Source organism: Cariama cristata, unplaced genomic scaffold (assembly GCF_000690535.1).
Source record: "Cariama cristata isolate BGI_N322 unplaced genomic scaffold, ASM69053v1 scaffold12449, whole genome shotgun sequence".
NCBI lineage: Eukaryota > Metazoa > Chordata > Aves > Cariamiformes > Cariamidae > Cariama > Cariama cristata.
The window spans coordinates 29,612-45,388 of NW_009635321.1; the positions used below are offsets into that span (position 1 = coordinate 29,612).

General features: G+C 40.4%; 1 protein-coding gene across 1 annotated transcript in view; it reads left to right on the forward strand.

The window, feature by feature from the left end:
- The first annotated feature begins 4,980 nt into the window (after nucleotides 1-4,980).
- The window catches only part of TXK (TXK tyrosine kinase), a 14,379-nt gene continuing 3,582 nt past the window's right edge, over nucleotides 4,981-15,777 (forward strand). The window contains exons 1-11 of the mRNA XM_009707491.1: nucleotides 4,981-5,054; nucleotides 5,279-5,381; nucleotides 6,205-6,410; nucleotides 7,477-7,542; nucleotides 8,257-8,311; nucleotides 9,112-9,191; nucleotides 10,585-10,712; nucleotides 11,931-12,005; nucleotides 12,974-13,145; nucleotides 13,886-14,102; nucleotides 15,087-15,151. Coding sequence (XP_009705793.1) covers nucleotides 4,981-5,054; nucleotides 5,279-5,381; nucleotides 6,205-6,410; nucleotides 7,477-7,542; nucleotides 8,257-8,311; nucleotides 9,112-9,191; nucleotides 10,585-10,712; nucleotides 11,931-12,005; nucleotides 12,974-13,145; nucleotides 13,886-14,102; nucleotides 15,087-15,151 — 1,241 coding nt within the window. The remainder of the gene's footprint in view (nucleotides 5,055-5,278; nucleotides 5,382-6,204; nucleotides 6,411-7,476; nucleotides 7,543-8,256; nucleotides 8,312-9,111; nucleotides 9,192-10,584; nucleotides 10,713-11,930; nucleotides 12,006-12,973; nucleotides 13,146-13,885; nucleotides 14,103-15,086; nucleotides 15,152-15,777) is intronic.

Here is a 15,777-nt window from a genome sequence, read left to right on the forward strand (position 1 = left end):
TACTGCTAAAAACCATGGAATAGTTCTTTCTGTTAGCCTGTATTTCTTTCCTGTGTCCTGTCCAAGCAGTCTGTCATTCATAACATGGTAAATCTTGTTGGTGTCTCTGTTCTCTTCAAAATATGGAATCCAGAATGTGATTTCCTTGCTGAAGCACAACTCTCACTGATACCACCACTGACTAACTTAATTTATGAACTCTTCAATGTGGTTACTTGAGTTAGGGACCAGGCGTTCAATGTCTGCTAATACATATGTGACTCTAACTCCCTTTGACAAATCCAGAGTGTTTTCCTTAGGAAAAGGTGGTTGGTCCAAAATCGAAAGAAATCAGAATAGTTCCACTGATTTCAGTGATTTGAGTTAGGGCATAGCAGAAAGGAAAATCAAGAAATATTTAAAACTACAAGTAAATTCTAAGGGTCTACTTTCAATTTCTTATTTGCATTTTAAGAGATAGTACCTTTTTTGTATTAAAACGCAAGGTTTTAAAAATTATTATTATTTCTTGGTTTGTCTGATGGCTGTTGAATTGAAGACAAGAGAGAGGAAGGAAGAGCCCGTGTCACGGGAAGGCGTGTGTAGCCGTGAGAAGCTTCAGGCAGGAAATGCAGGCTTCCTGTAGCGCTGCCCTCAGCATTGCCAGGGCACCTGGAGGCAGCCCTGAGCGTGAACATCTTCCTCGGCTGCTAGCAGAGGGTCAAGATGCGAGCCAGTTTAATGAAATTATTCATTCAATGTATCAAAGCTTTCACAGTTTGCAGTGTTGGCCAAGTCTTTCTAAAACAGCATCGCAGAGCAGCTTTGGGCCTTTCTGTAGTGAGTTATGAACTCAATAAATATGATTTTAGTCGAGGAGAAAAAAAGTGTTGTGCAAGAAGCTTACCAATCACTAGGGAGGATGTAAAATGCATAGATCAATACATAGGTCTCTGCTTGAGATGCTGAAATTCCAATCCATCAGGTCAAAAATTCCTGACTTCAGTCAATTTAACTAAAGCAGGACTTAGCTCCACAGAACTGAAGGCCTTTCTCTGTCCATATTCCTTGATAATGTTTCCTGGCAGACTTGACAAATTTCCAAACAGAAACTAACAGTTTGCGCTGCATTAATTTACGCTTGTATTAATTCTAGTGAATTCATTCCACAAGTGCTCTAGGAGTAATGGATGGACAAAAGAATTTCAGAAGCAGCGAGGCTGCCGACAACAGATGTGTAAAGACAGGTTTGTTTTCAAAGAGCTGGAAATTATCTTCTTTAGGATGATAAATATCTGCTGGATTGATAGGCTGTGATTTGACACTTAAAATATTTCAATAAAGAGAAGGAGGAGAAGCAAACTTTGTAGAACTGTGCAAAGTTTGTGCTGCTCCTCTGGACCCAGCAATTCGGTTAAGCATAGGTTTATCTGGCTCATGGCCTTAGTCTAATCTAAGCCTTAACTGCTACCCTGCAGAACTTGGTCATATTTTGTGATCTTTAATGGGTTAGACACTCTACCCTTGGAAAAATTGCTCACCGAATGAAGCACATGTCCCAGGAAGCATCATAAGTACAGCTTTAAATATAGCTTTTCTGTCTTTTACAGACAGGACAAGAAACTAAATATTTAATTTTGTATATGCTTGGGTGTCAGCATTTAGGGCTGGGCCGGCACTGAAAGCAGATGGCAGACTCCCTCTATTCACCCCCTCCTTCTCCAGAAGGAGAAGGAGAGGAGAAAAGGGAGAGAGATTTATGGGTTGGAAAATTAACATTACTTTAATAAAACAATTACAATGAAAAAGAGTATAATAATATTAATGCTAACACTGCTAATAGTAGAAATAAAAATATACAAACCCAATATTGAACTTCCCAAAGATGACTGCAGAGCTGCAAGCCGCGGTGGCTCGCACACTGCCACGGCAGGCAGGCACCCGCATGTCCCCGGCTGGACTTGGCGGCGGACAGGAACCAGACTCAGGAATACATGGATCGGGATTGCAGGCAGGAAAACGAGCAGAGTCCTAGAGGGATGCAGGCCATGAAAGCAGAAGGGCTGACCCTCGTGATCCCTTAGCTTTGTACTGAATACGATGTGGATGGGCTGGAATACTTCACTGGTCAGGTTTTGGTCACCTGTCCTGTCTGCACTTTCCCGCAGGTGCGACCCTTTTATGCCTTTTCACTTGTGGCACATAAAAGCGCCAACAGTGGCCTTGGTTCCCATAGGAATAAGTATAAACGTGGGCCTTTCTGCATACCAATCCCACTGTTACTTTAGTAACAACTATAAACATCAAGCGTTATCAAGTTTTCACTTGTGGCACATAAAAGCGCCAACAGTGGCCTTGGTTCCCATAGGAATAAGTATAAACATGGGCCTTTCTGCATACCAATCCTACCATTACTTTAGTAACAACTACTAACATCAAGCGTTATCAATTCTGAAAGCAGACAGTGTCTGAAAAACATGTAACCAGCTTCAGAAAGTGCAATTACTTAGAAGAAGCTTAACTGAAGGAAAATCTACTGAAAGGAGAAATGGTCCTGTTTTAGCCAAACCAGGACATTGCGATATTTTTAAAAACATCATATACGTTCATTTATTGCTAATTGCTTTTGGCACAGTAAACGGGGGATCAAACACAAAAAGCATCCATTAACGGAGCAAGTCTGAAATTTATTGAAGGCAAAAAGGATTCCTGAGCTTGCACTATATTCAAATCACTGGGCTCATAAAGTAAAGTAAGACAGAATTACATGTCTGTAACATGGGTCTGAACCCCTCACTTTCATAGTAACAGCCAAACCTTCAAAATCTTAGTAGATCATTCTAGCGCTACACTGAAACTCTGCAATGCTGCTTCTAAGTATTTCTGGTAAGTGTTCTGCAAGGAAAGCAAATTATCTAATGAGGAATAATATATTTAATTAGACCAGATGGTCTAATAAGAAGAAACAGGCAAGCTTTCAAATGTCATATTCCTTTTTGCACATCCCTAAATACTTCATAAATATTGATTAAACTTCATGGCACTGGCTGTAGTAAAAGAAACGCAAGAATTTTTTCACCCATGGTGTTCTCTGTTTACGAAACACAGTTTTAAACAGCTAAGGGACAATTCAATGTACACTGGAAAAATATGCAGCAAATAAATTGCATTGTCTGTATCTTTTTAGCCTGGTTTCTTTAAAGAAAATTGTCGGTATCAGCTGGCTGTATTTGTAATTGCTGCATTTTGCATAGCCGTCAGTGGAAACTTTTATCAAACAATTGATAGTGTCTTCTGATTACTGTAGGCTCGTCAGCTTCCCACACGATAGGTTCTTCACAGGATGCAACAGTCTAAGGGAAATTGCCCCACGACTTTCAAGATAAATAGTGTAACCAAAACACTTATGAGACAGGTCTCTTCCTCTTCCAACTAAGAACTAGTTTTGGTCTTACCATTCTGATATCTGACATTCTCCCTTCTTTTATTAGTTCAAGATTTGTTAAATTATGTACCTTCATGGAGAAAATAATTACAGTTTCATCGTGTAGTATGGTTGCTTAAGGTTTTGAGTGCTAGGATGCATACTCTCAGCAGACTTTGCTGGAATGTTGGTAACAGGCAAAAATCTCACAGGGCACTAGAAGGGGCATCCTATTTATTCCAGGCTGGATTAGGTCATTAAGATCAACAAGCCAAAAACACATGAGGGAAAAGCAAGTAAAGTGGAAGGGACTAGTGGGACAGTACAAAGACATATCATGTGAAATATAAAGCAGTAAAATACCGAGACCTCCGGAAGCCTATTTCAAATACATTTCTGAGGTCTCTTTTTCTATTGTGGCCTCTGTGGCAGAGAAAAGGAGGATACATTGGAGTGGGATATAAAGTTTATTTTCTGTCAGTGCAGCTGAATATGAGGAGAGCCTTGTCCTCTCGATGCCCAGCTCTCATGCTTCCTAAGAGACTGTACATCACACCGGAGAGCTGAGACCGTCCTGCTGGTGCTGCTGGTGATGCACGGCGGTGAGAGGGTTCAGGGGACGGACCCCACAGAGAGTGATTCCCTGCCAGTTTAGCATCCCCTCTCACTCAGTTGGAGATGAGATGCAGATCAGCGCAGAGGGAAAGGGGATGGGACCGTAGTTGCCGCAGCTTGGCTCAAACTGCCATGGGAACACAAATTGCAGAAAGTCGGTCTCAGCCTGAGTAGAAGTGGACCAGAGCGGATGTCAACCATTTATTTACCTCGTTCACATCTTCTTAATGCCTGCTGACCTATTTAATAGCATATCCTCTCTGCTGCTCATACAAGAGATATTGGATTGATTTCTCTGATGTGTGATGTATGCGATGATGTGTCCAATGTATTTTTCTCAGGATTATCAACTACTTGGCACATGAGTGTAAAGCACATCTTTTGTCAGCACTTTAAAGTTGGGCTAATACATGTATTATATTAATGGCTGCAACAGAAGCAAGAAAATTAGTATTAATTCAAAGAACTGAATGTAGTATGCCTCCTTTAATAAACCTCACAACAAGAAAAAGCTTGTCATGCAAGTATGGTTTTGTATTTGGCTTGAATGATCTAAAAATTATGTCAATGCTGAAGGGGCAGTTCTCCACCTCCTGTCCCTGGTGATGTTCTCATCCCCTTCCCTGCAGTGGTTAGAGCTTGTACGGTATGGTGTGATCGGTCAGATCGGTACTGAGCTGGCTCATAACGTCTCTTTTTTTAATTTTTTTGCTGATTTAGTGAGCTGATTTAACTCATCACACAGCCTTATAATTGCTAAGACATTGTAAGCGAGACGGCGGGAACAAATAGCTACAGTGGTAGGAAAGCTCTGCTGTCTTTGGCAGCTGCAAATTCAGCCTTAATGATTTGCTAGATATCTCACAGCAAGACAGAGCTAATAATGGGGCTAAGCACATACGGTAGTCCTTAATTCTCTAAGTTTTGCAAACAAACAAACAGGAACACTGCAAATATGGAAAATGTTCTTGTTCACAGATCACACCATCCAGTCTGTTTTCTGCTGCTGCTGCTGCTGCTGCACTGTGCAAAAAAGGTATGTGAAATGCGTAAGCTTTTCAGCAATTAGGATGATCAAAATATCTACACATAAAGAACTTCTTAAAATACCTCTATTTTCAGTAGAACTGATAATTATATAGAAGTTTAAAGACACTCCACCCTACATATCCCTAATGAAGGCATATATATCCATGAATGTTTTTATGTGAATATTTCTAGATATGTATTCACACAAACACTTCATGTTTTCAAAATCAGAGCAATGAGAACAAAAATGAATCTGGACCATGATACTGGCCTGGTGACCCAGTACTCGGCCTCACAACCAGACGTTTCCTATGCATCTACCTGGAAGTGCAGGGTAAGTAATGTTTTGGCAGGTGAACAGAGAGAATTGAGGTGATGTGCCATACGGTGGCTCAGTACCAGAACAAGCAGAGGTGTAGCTAACTCTTGAGCATATAAGGTTCTTCATTGCATAAAAATGATAGAGTAAAGGTATCTGAAGATTCATACTGATGTAAATTGAGGATCATGGTGAGGTTTCCAAAACTCGCTGTCATAGACAAGGTAGTTCCTTCTCCCACTTTTGGGTTTGGGTGATGGAGATGGGAAGGGTGGGATTGCCCTATTAGGCAGATGCAAGCTTACCTTGCTCAGTTGGCATGTGAAACGTCCACCTCAGTTTTACTAGATCTAAGTTGAATTAATCTGAGTTTTCAAAGCATAACTAAGTGCAAAGCTAGAACCTAACCTGATGCAAGAGAAAATGATTATGTTCCTGCAGATTTGCTAAGAAAGTCTGCTGCACCCTCCGTGTTAATTCTACAGATAAATGACCAAATTTCCAGACATTGTTACTTCACTGATTTCAATGCTGTTCTGCTTTTACACCAGCTGAGGAGGTGTCCCAGCATTCGTTCTGTGTAGAAGTCACCTCGATCAGGTAGATGGCTTGTTTATTAGTCACCATACTTTCCATTGTCATTTTGGCTTCTACACCAACCTACTCAAATGTAAGTCTCGCTGTTTTACAAGTGATGAGGTGATAGTTCTTTACAAGGGGAAGTAATGACCACAATGAATTCCTCTTAGTTAGTGAGATGGTATAATAGCAGAGGAATTAGGCAAGCAATAGTAGGGAGAAAAGACTAATTATGAAAGATGTTTTTTTTTTTCACTAGCGTAAGAGGCAATTGCAGTTAAAGAACAAGCCGTTACCTCCTCTACCTGCCGAGGCCTTGGAAGACTACACAAAAAACCCCAGAGTTATTGCACTCTATGACTTTTTTGCTAGAGGACCTTTGGATTTACCACTCAAGAAGTCAGAAGAATATATTATCCTTGAACAGTATGATCCCCACTGGTGGAAGGCAAGAGACCAACACGGGTAAGAGAGTGGGCATCTATTTCAATCTCCCTACACAGAAAGAAAAAAACCTACAACAATCCCTGCAAAAGCAGTCAGATTGAACAACACACGTGTGACAATTTAGGGGCAGGTCTGAAAGTGTTCGGTTACGTGTGAGGCACATGGATTGACTGGGCAGACTTTCAGCAGTGCTTGGCACCCCAGAAATGGGGGGGAATCCAGGATCTGTTGGGAATTCAGAGCTAAGTCCTAGACTCAGTAATTTCCTGAGCAACATAAGGGTGTTCAAGGACCATGTGAATCACTAGGCTCTGAGCCATGTGCAAATCCAGCTTTCCATACTTCAAGTGCTTTACAATGCAGCGTGTATGTGTAAGTATTTCATAAAGACCATAGAGATTATTAAGACATGTGCCTGAAACAAAATCCCTGATCCAAAATTCCTGGGTGTTTTAGAGAACTGGATAACTTCACTTAGGAGCATTTCCACATTTATGTTCATTTCATGTTGCTCCCCTTTCTCCTTTGCATTTTCTTCACTGTATCCTGTACTCTGATGTTGGGAATGGTTACATGTTATATAATAACTGTCTCCTTTTCCTTCAGATTTGTCCTTTAAATACTTTAAAATGCTTTTTCTCAACTCGTATTTGCAGTGAGAGTATACTGATCATTATTTTGTATATACATGCAAGCACACAGTTCATACTTCTTCACATAAAAGCTTTGTATAGACCAGAAATGAAGAGGATGGCTTCTGATTCAGAAGAATTTTTTTTTTTCCTAGATTTTCTTTCAATTTGCCTCGAAAATTTTAGTTAACATGCTGCTCTCAGCACTCTGTAAATACATATCTCAGCTGACTTTTTCATTTCAATAGCCATCCACAGATGTGAGGCAGAAAGATTGTGCCTGGGATGAAAGGACTCAGACTTCTATTCAGTTCCCACGTCGGGATTCAGTATCTAACGACATAGACTATAGTATAAGGAACCTTTGTAATTCAACAACAGGAAGATGTATATCTTAATCCTATGAATGTCTTACACCATAGTATAACATTATCCCCAATATGTTGTTTCAGGAATGAAGGTCTAATTCCCAGCAACTATGTTACTGAGAACAAGAAAAGTAATTTACAAACATATGAGTAAGTACCCTTGAAAATGATAATTGTGCTTTCTTTTCTAAAAATGGATTGCAGCAATACATTTTAGTGCTTGATCCTTCAACCTTTATTAGATGTGAACAGGTGTTTATCAAAAGCTCTCTTTTTTTTGTTACAAAACATTACTCTTAGAATGAATTAACCATTTTGATTTAGAACTAGTTGCTCAGAGAGTGTAACATGAAGCTACAAACACTGAGCACTTCAACAACGTTCATTTGCATAAATCATGATGTCAGAATCCAGATGTTTCCTATTTCTGTAGGCTAACTACATAATGTTTCTATATTCTGATCTCTTCCTGTTGTGAACATGTAATTAATTGACTAGAAGCTAATTCCAATTACTTCAACCTAATTTAATGGAGAGAAGAGTAAAATTCTGCAAAATTCTGGAGAAAAGAGCCTTGATGCAGCGTTCAGGACTGCAAATTTCATCACAGTTTGGCGTAACTGTTTCTTGGGGTCACTTTTTTTTGAGCTTATATTTAACCACAGTGAATAGGGAAAAAAGTTGTCGTGTTTGCAGTGGTCTAATAAAGTCATTCCAAATTAAGAGATGTTTATATACGATAGTTCTATTCAGGTTTTTGGACTGGGAACAGTGCAACTATTAAGATGGATTACTTTCGTGAAACAGAGCAAACATTAATCTCTACTGGCTGAAATTAAAGGATAGGTTATCTCCTTGTTGCAGGTGGTACTGCAAAAACATAAACAGAAGCCAGGCAGAACTTCTCTTGCACCAGAAGGTAACTCAGCTTATACATTGAGCTAATGATATCTAGAAAGATCTACCAGTAGAGCCATCAAGAGCGTTACCACAATCAAATCCAAATCTGTTTGGCATGCAATAAGAGAGGAAGTACTTTAAAATAAAATGGCTTTCTGGGGTAAGCATGCAGTGCAGACGATCCAGACTTCACACAGTTTTAAGCTGTAGCCCCAACAAATTCTATGTATATTTTCCATACCGGATAAATTGAATTACATTGCGGCTTACTGTGCTTGTCTTTTGTATGAAATATTGAAGACTGAAATCCATGTAGTGAGTAAATTAGTGAGGTTAGCAGAGCTCAACAAAACTCCTCTGTTTTCCTTATGTACAGAGCAAACAATCCATATTGCATTCTAGCCCCTATCAGTTACCAAAGTGCCTAACTCAGTTAAAATCATTAGGTCTTTGCTCAAGGACTAACACAGAGCTTGGACAAGATGGACCAGAGAAGAACATCTCAGATAGAAGTGTTTTACAGCATTTTTTTCTAGTGATTTCTACAATATTTTTTTTAATAAATCAAAGGATTTCCACTACTTCACACCGAAGAGTATAATTCACCTACATTATTTAACTCCAGGAAATCACCTGGCATTTAGTATTTTCCCTTGGATAATTTTGCTCTGCTATGTACCTGGCTATCAATTCCTACTCTCCCCTCCCAAATAGTCATAGGTATTCCACAGAATTTGGTAATCAGCTGCAAGTCCTATCTCAAGGGAGGATTATTCAAGCTCAAAAGCAGAAAATAACTCTACTTGGATTTCTTTTCAGGCCAAAGAAGGTGCATTTGTTGTCAGAGATTCAAGCCAAAAGGGACTTCTTACGCTGTCCGTGTATTCGCGGGCTAAAGGGTGAGTTGTCCTGAATGGTTAGGGTTTGAATCCAGAGGTGATGGAAGAGCTTCCCCTAGACTCCCCAGGATAAGTGGGCAGGTTGGACACACAGGGCACAAGGGCAGGGAACCCCCGGGGTGCTGTTCATACAGAGTTAATTACCCTGGGTGCAGAAAAGATGACAGTGGGCAGCGGATCCAGGAGTCAGGATGCAAATGTCCTGCCAGGACAAGATTAACTGCACTTATTGAAATTCTCAAATAATCTGCTGCAAAAGCTGTGCGTCCGACACGTAATGCAGGCAGTAAGACTTTATATTCGCATCTTCTTGCCTCTCTTTCGACATGAAGTGCCATGGCTACCACACCATGCCACGACAACCTTTGGCCGCCTCACTGAACTGCTTCCCTTCTCTGCCAGCTCTGCGCACTGTGAATTCATCCCAGACTCTACTGTCCCCAAAATTCTCCTGTTTTTCTCCTAAAATCACCTCACCTCCTCACTGTGCAGTCTTACTTCTTTTGCTGGAGGACTGCCACAGGACTTGCTTTTTCCCCACATCAGTAGCAATCACCTACAGCACTGATTTAGCCCATCTCAAGCTGCCTTATACCCCCCTCCCTCAGCCCTCCGACAGCAGCTCCCTGCTTCAGCAGCGTCTGCTGTCCTTCTCTCTCTCTCAGATCAAGGCAGAGGTGAGAGGAGCATGGCAAAGGTATCCCTGCCACCACCACTCTCTTCCTCCCTCCCTCCCCTCCTTGGAAAGGTGGGGTGAGCCCTCCCCACCACCCCTGTGCTGGGCACAGGCTCACAATCGCAGTAGGGTGCTAACCACCTCCAGCCTGAAATGCGAACTTAACTTCTTCATTTTGAGCCTCACAGAAAGCAGGGGTAAACGGGCAGCAAAATATACAGAAAGCAAGACAGACAGATGATGTGGAGAAATACAGAAACGCAAATGTATCAAATAAAAGCTCCAATGAGGAGCCTTTGGAGAAGCAGAACAGAAAATTTAATCTCACACTATAGATGAATATGTTTTTAACTTTTGGGGGGAAACTCAGGTAATGAAGAGCATTCTAATTTTAAAAGCTTAGATTCAAATAAGTGCTGAATTAGAAGGAACATCTGTTAAACACTATGGCTATTTCTTATGGATGCAATGATACAGGGGTAAATACTCGTGCAATAAAAAGCACTGTCTAATATGTTCCAAAGTTGAAAGAGAGATCCATTCAGGGAGTCTTTTTTTTTTTTCCTGAAACAGTATGCCAGCTACTGACAGCCATTTTAAGTTGAGAATTGTACCCCAAGTTTTCACATTTTTCTGTGCTTTTTTCAAAGTGAAATTTAATCAGATTTATAGTATAAATTATTTTTACTGAAAATTATAATCCTTTGTTGATTTCAGAAGTCATAATGGAGATATTCGACATTATCAAATTAAGGAAAACCACTTGGGACAATATTATGTAGCAGAAAACTATCTCTTTTCATCTGTTCCTGAACTCGTTGAGTATCATCAACACAACGCTGCAGGTAATGCATGCAAGGCGGTAAGGTTTTACAACTGATGATTTGAAACTCTTCAGGATTCTGAGAGATTGGAAATCACTCTTGCTCTAATACTTTCCTTATAAAAAGAGACACAAGTTTTTCTGTTGCTAATCAATTCAAATATGCCATGATCCTTTCTGCCAAAGTCATAGCTGTAGTGTGCATATACCATGGGGGAAGTGAAACTATCAAACTCATCTATGTGTATTAAACGAATTTCACAAAGGTAGAAGCTTAATGCATTTACCTGCTCTGTATTCTCTTGGTTCATATTTGATTGAATGGGACTTGTATGAAGTTTGATCATAATTCTTGCCTTGCCTACAATAAGGACTTTAATGCATGCAATTTAATAAAAGCAGGAGCTATGCTGTGCATCAGCAGGCAGCATTCTACTGATTTTGGTAAAATAAGCCACCCCACAAATAACTGAAGGCAGAATTAGGGAGCACAAGGTCTCTCTAACACTGGTTTGCAGCCTGCCAGAGTTAGCCTCCTCTAATTGTTGGATGATGGCAGCCTTTTATAAATTTAGTATTAAAAAATACCCTTCATATTGGTTCTGCCTATCATTTTAATATAATATAGAATGTTTTTACCCTGAATGAGTGGATATAGGAAAACACACAGAGATCACTTGCACTAGTGAGGAAGGAAGATATGGGAATGGACAGAGCCTTTTGCTAGAGGGAGGAGGATTGTAGCAAACACATGAAACAGAAAAGGATCTGAAAGTAACAGTGGGAAGAATGAATAAATGTAGGGAGTCCTTGGTGAAGGATGTACTCACTGGTACTGTTGGCTCATGAATTCAAAGAAAATGAATGACAGACACAAAGATATTTCTTGCAATGGGAAACAATCCTGAGAAATCATGCTGGAAGAGACTGCTTACGTGAGTGATACAGTGTTGTAGTACTCATTTATTTAAGATCACTACCATCGTACAAACAAGAAAGAGTATCACTTTTGGTTGTATGAAAGTATAGATACTTTTGTAGAGAGAGCCCTCTTAAATAGTCTTTCTCCATTTCTTCTCGCTGTAGTGTTTTATCCGATCAAGCTGTAAGCAAAAGTAACCTCAAGAAATAAGAAACGTACATCAGATTCCAACTATTTTTGTTTGAAAAGAGGTACGATATAGCGTACCTTAAAATGGAGTCACTCGTCAACAGAATATCGTTGCTTTGTCCCCTACAGGTCTTATCACTCGTCTCCGACATCCAGTTGGATCAGTTGGGTGTTCTTCACCAGCAGCAGCAGGAGTGAGTTACGGTAAATTTTTTATCTTCTTTTGATGGAGATTTAGGTATCTGTCTAGGCAAGAATTTAGATCTCATTCACCCAGCTAATAATTAAGTTGTATCTGTGAAATTTCCTGGTAATAAGAAGCATATAAACAGCTACATATTCACCAGAAATAGACACTCATTTCCTCGTAAGGTGTCAGTACCAAATGAGACACCTGACTTGAGCCCTTCTGTTCAGTGACTGTTGTTACTTCTGTTACAACCACCAGTGCATTTCAGAGCCCTCTGGGCTTTTCTAAGCGGGCCTAAGATTCAAGTATACATTTAATAGTTTTTCGAAGCCTATTTAATTTATGTAAATGCTTAGGAAATTGAAATTAATATTATTTATGGGGAAGATTTTCTTTGTCAGTTCTGCAAGTTTTAGAAATAAGAATGAAATCTTACATAGTATTACAGGAAACAAGCAATAAATGCCAGTTTTGTGTATATAGATCAGGAATTTCATACCATCTGGCCGATAATAGGAACCTCCAAAATTGAATATCTGTCATGTTCTTATGAATCTCAAGGCTTAATATTTCTGAAGGGTAGAGCTACTGTGGTTATCACAATAGAGGCAGCCAGTAACTATTTCTGTAGCTATACTATCCATCCGGAACTGGTTCAGAGCTAAAAACATCACATACGATAATGCCAAAAAAGTTTTCATTTGTAATCAAAGCTAAACACTTGCCTTATCTACAAGCCTCAGACATTCCTACATTAAGCAATTTAAACACTAATCACATTCTACAAGCTGTAAAATAACATTCACATATAAACATATACAAGCATGTGGAAATTTTCAGGTGTTTAAAACTCATGCTATAGCTGATGAACAATTGTGATGTTTCTCTGTGTGCATTAACTGCAAATAGAAAGGCATGTCTTCTGCAGCATGGTTCAGGAGAGCTGGCCTGACTATTGTAACATATTGGGTTGCTTTTATAGAGGAGTGGGAATTAAACCCATCTGAACTGACGTTCATGAAGGAACTTGGGCGTGGGCAGTTTGGAGTTGTTCAGCTCGGTAAATGGAAAACAACCATCAAGGTTGCCATCAAAGGAATCAATGAAGGTGCAATGTCTGAAGATGATTTCATCGAGGAGGCCAAAGTGATGATGTAAGTACAAAAGCTATTATATCTAGCAGTTGACATTGAGGTGACCAAGAAATAAATATAACCTAATTCCATTTAAAACAAACAGACAAAACAGCTTGATGGGAATGGTGGACAGAAATGTGCCGGGATGGGATGTGCAGGACAGAAAAGCTGATATAAAGGTCTGAATCAGAGTGATGCAGATGCTCGCTGTGCTCATTGCCAGACTCTTTCTTTACAGTGTGCACGGCTTTGTGCTGTGGAGCTCAATGTGGAGTAAATGTGCTGATAAATAAATATGCTCCTACAATTATTCTTTCATCCATAAGTCAGTGCCTCTAGGACCACTGGCAGAGCTCATACCTAACTAAAGCTTTTGAGAAACTGTATTACCATTTCTGCTCATTTTGTGAATTAGGGAAGTATCCAGACCAGGTCTTTGCACAGCCCAGAAGAGGAGAACCCTTGCAGAGTCATGTCCCCTGCCTGAAAGCCAGACATAACTAGATCTTTCCATTTCACATCATCCAAATCAAGCTTTGCATTCATTGCATTTATATAATTGATGAATTCAAAGAGTGAACTTTTTGGAGGAAATTGTAGGCAGAAATGTGTTAGATAGTGGGACAACTCTGAGGCCAGTTGAATTGAATACTGTTTATCAACTACTAAAAGTATTTGTCAAAACCATCATGAGACTCAAAGGTCTAGTTACCTGCCAAGGAAAAATGCTAGCCTGTCTAAAATGCGATTTTAAACAGGAAACTCTCCCACCCGAAGTTGGTCCAGCTTTATGGAGTGTGCACACGTCAGAAGCCTCTCTATGTTGTGACTGAATTCATGGAAAACGGCTGCCTGCTCAATTACCTTCGGCAAAGGCGAGGGAAACTCGGCAGAGACATGCTGCTGAGCATGTGCCAGGATGTGTGCGAAGGGATGGAATACCTGGAAAGAAACAGCTTTATTCACCGTGATTTAGTAAGTACAATAGGTTTTCTGAGGTTCTTGACAAATATTGGCAGTATAGAATGTGCCACTGCATTTTATGGGACACTAACGTGTCCTGTAAGACTTCAGACCTGCAGGATCTAATAAGCCAACAGTGTTTTCCTGGCTGTAAAAGAAAACTTTTCAGCTGTTCTTTTGTCCATGGCCAGCTGGAAAAACTATTTGAGAGAAGTTTTTCCAGTTGGCAAAACCACTTGAGAAGTCAGAGAAAATTGGGATATTAGCATGGAGCAGGGTGGTGTTAGGACATCCCAAGACAAGGGTATTAAGCAGTGATCACAGCACAAACAAAATCACAGCAATACAAAAGATCAGCAACAATGAGGATTTTTTTAAACAAAATCTTTTTCTATCTATGTTTTTTCTGCTCCCTACTGCCTTACCTTGACGCTGGGATATGTGGATGGCTTTTCTGCCCTAACCCTCACAGATAGAGAATCATAGGAGAGGGGCTTGGTTCGTTACTCTCTGCTTTTTTTCCAACACTCACATTTGGATGCAGAGAGGCAATCTTCCTACTCTCCTACCTAGCTGCCTGAAGAAATGTAAAATCTTGAAAATTTCCAAGGAGTTCCTGATTTCTGTAATGAGAAAGTCACAAAACATTTTTTAAAATTCACATTGAGTGTCCTAATGCTAGTGTTCAGGAAAACACCTGCTTGGATAACTAGACTCTGCAGCCTGAAACTTCTTTCACCATGCAGGAATGTGTAAAAATATTGCAATTCATGCTACAAGCATTTAAGCTGATACATGCTATGTATGTGTAACTACACAGTAGTGAAATACGTTCACTGACTCAGAACCAGAAATTCACTTATATTTTTGAGCAAGACACTCATCTCTGTTTACAATATAAACAGTATGAAGTAAAACAAAAATAATCAGCTGTTGTATTTTTTCTTAAAAAGCTTTAGCAGAGATTTCAGATACCTTTCCCTAATTTTTCTTCAGGCTGCAAGAAACTGTTTAGTCAACGCGGAGCACATCGTTAAAGTATCCGACTTCGGCATGGCGAGGTACGATGCCATTGACGCAGGTTTCACAAGTGCCTATTCTCACTCAGCTGCAGCATCACCTTGAGTTAACCTCATTGCTTGCTTCGCCGGTTTGGGGAATCCCACTGTGGTCAATTTTTGAATTCTGATGAAAATTATAACATTTAACTGTTGTACCATAAACTGGACGTCATGTCCTCCTCTTGCTATTAGTGAGTGTAAGACAGGTAAACGAAGTGCCAGGTACACTTCAGAAGTGTTTATGGACATAGAAATGCCCAGGGTGCATGGGGCTGCCAGAAGTTGGAAGAAACAAGTTTCCCAACTTTTCTGAGCAGCAGGGAGGACCGAAAGTCCGTAGGGACAGAGGCGGGTGCTGGTGCTGACCTTAGAGGCGGCAGCGGCGGCGTAGGCGAGGCCGGCGGCAGCGCGGGCGGGCAGGGTGGGCAGGAAGTGTGGTGCGCGCTGCTCTAGCAGGGAAGTGGTTTTTCTGCTTAATGAGAGGACCAGCCAAAGATGGGGAAAGAGCACAGACCAGAGAAACGTAACTCTGCCCTCACAGACTTCCCACAGAGGATGTGATCTATTTTATAGCTGAGCTGACCAAATGACTGACTGCTGCCGAAAGGGGTTGTCTCACTCTATCC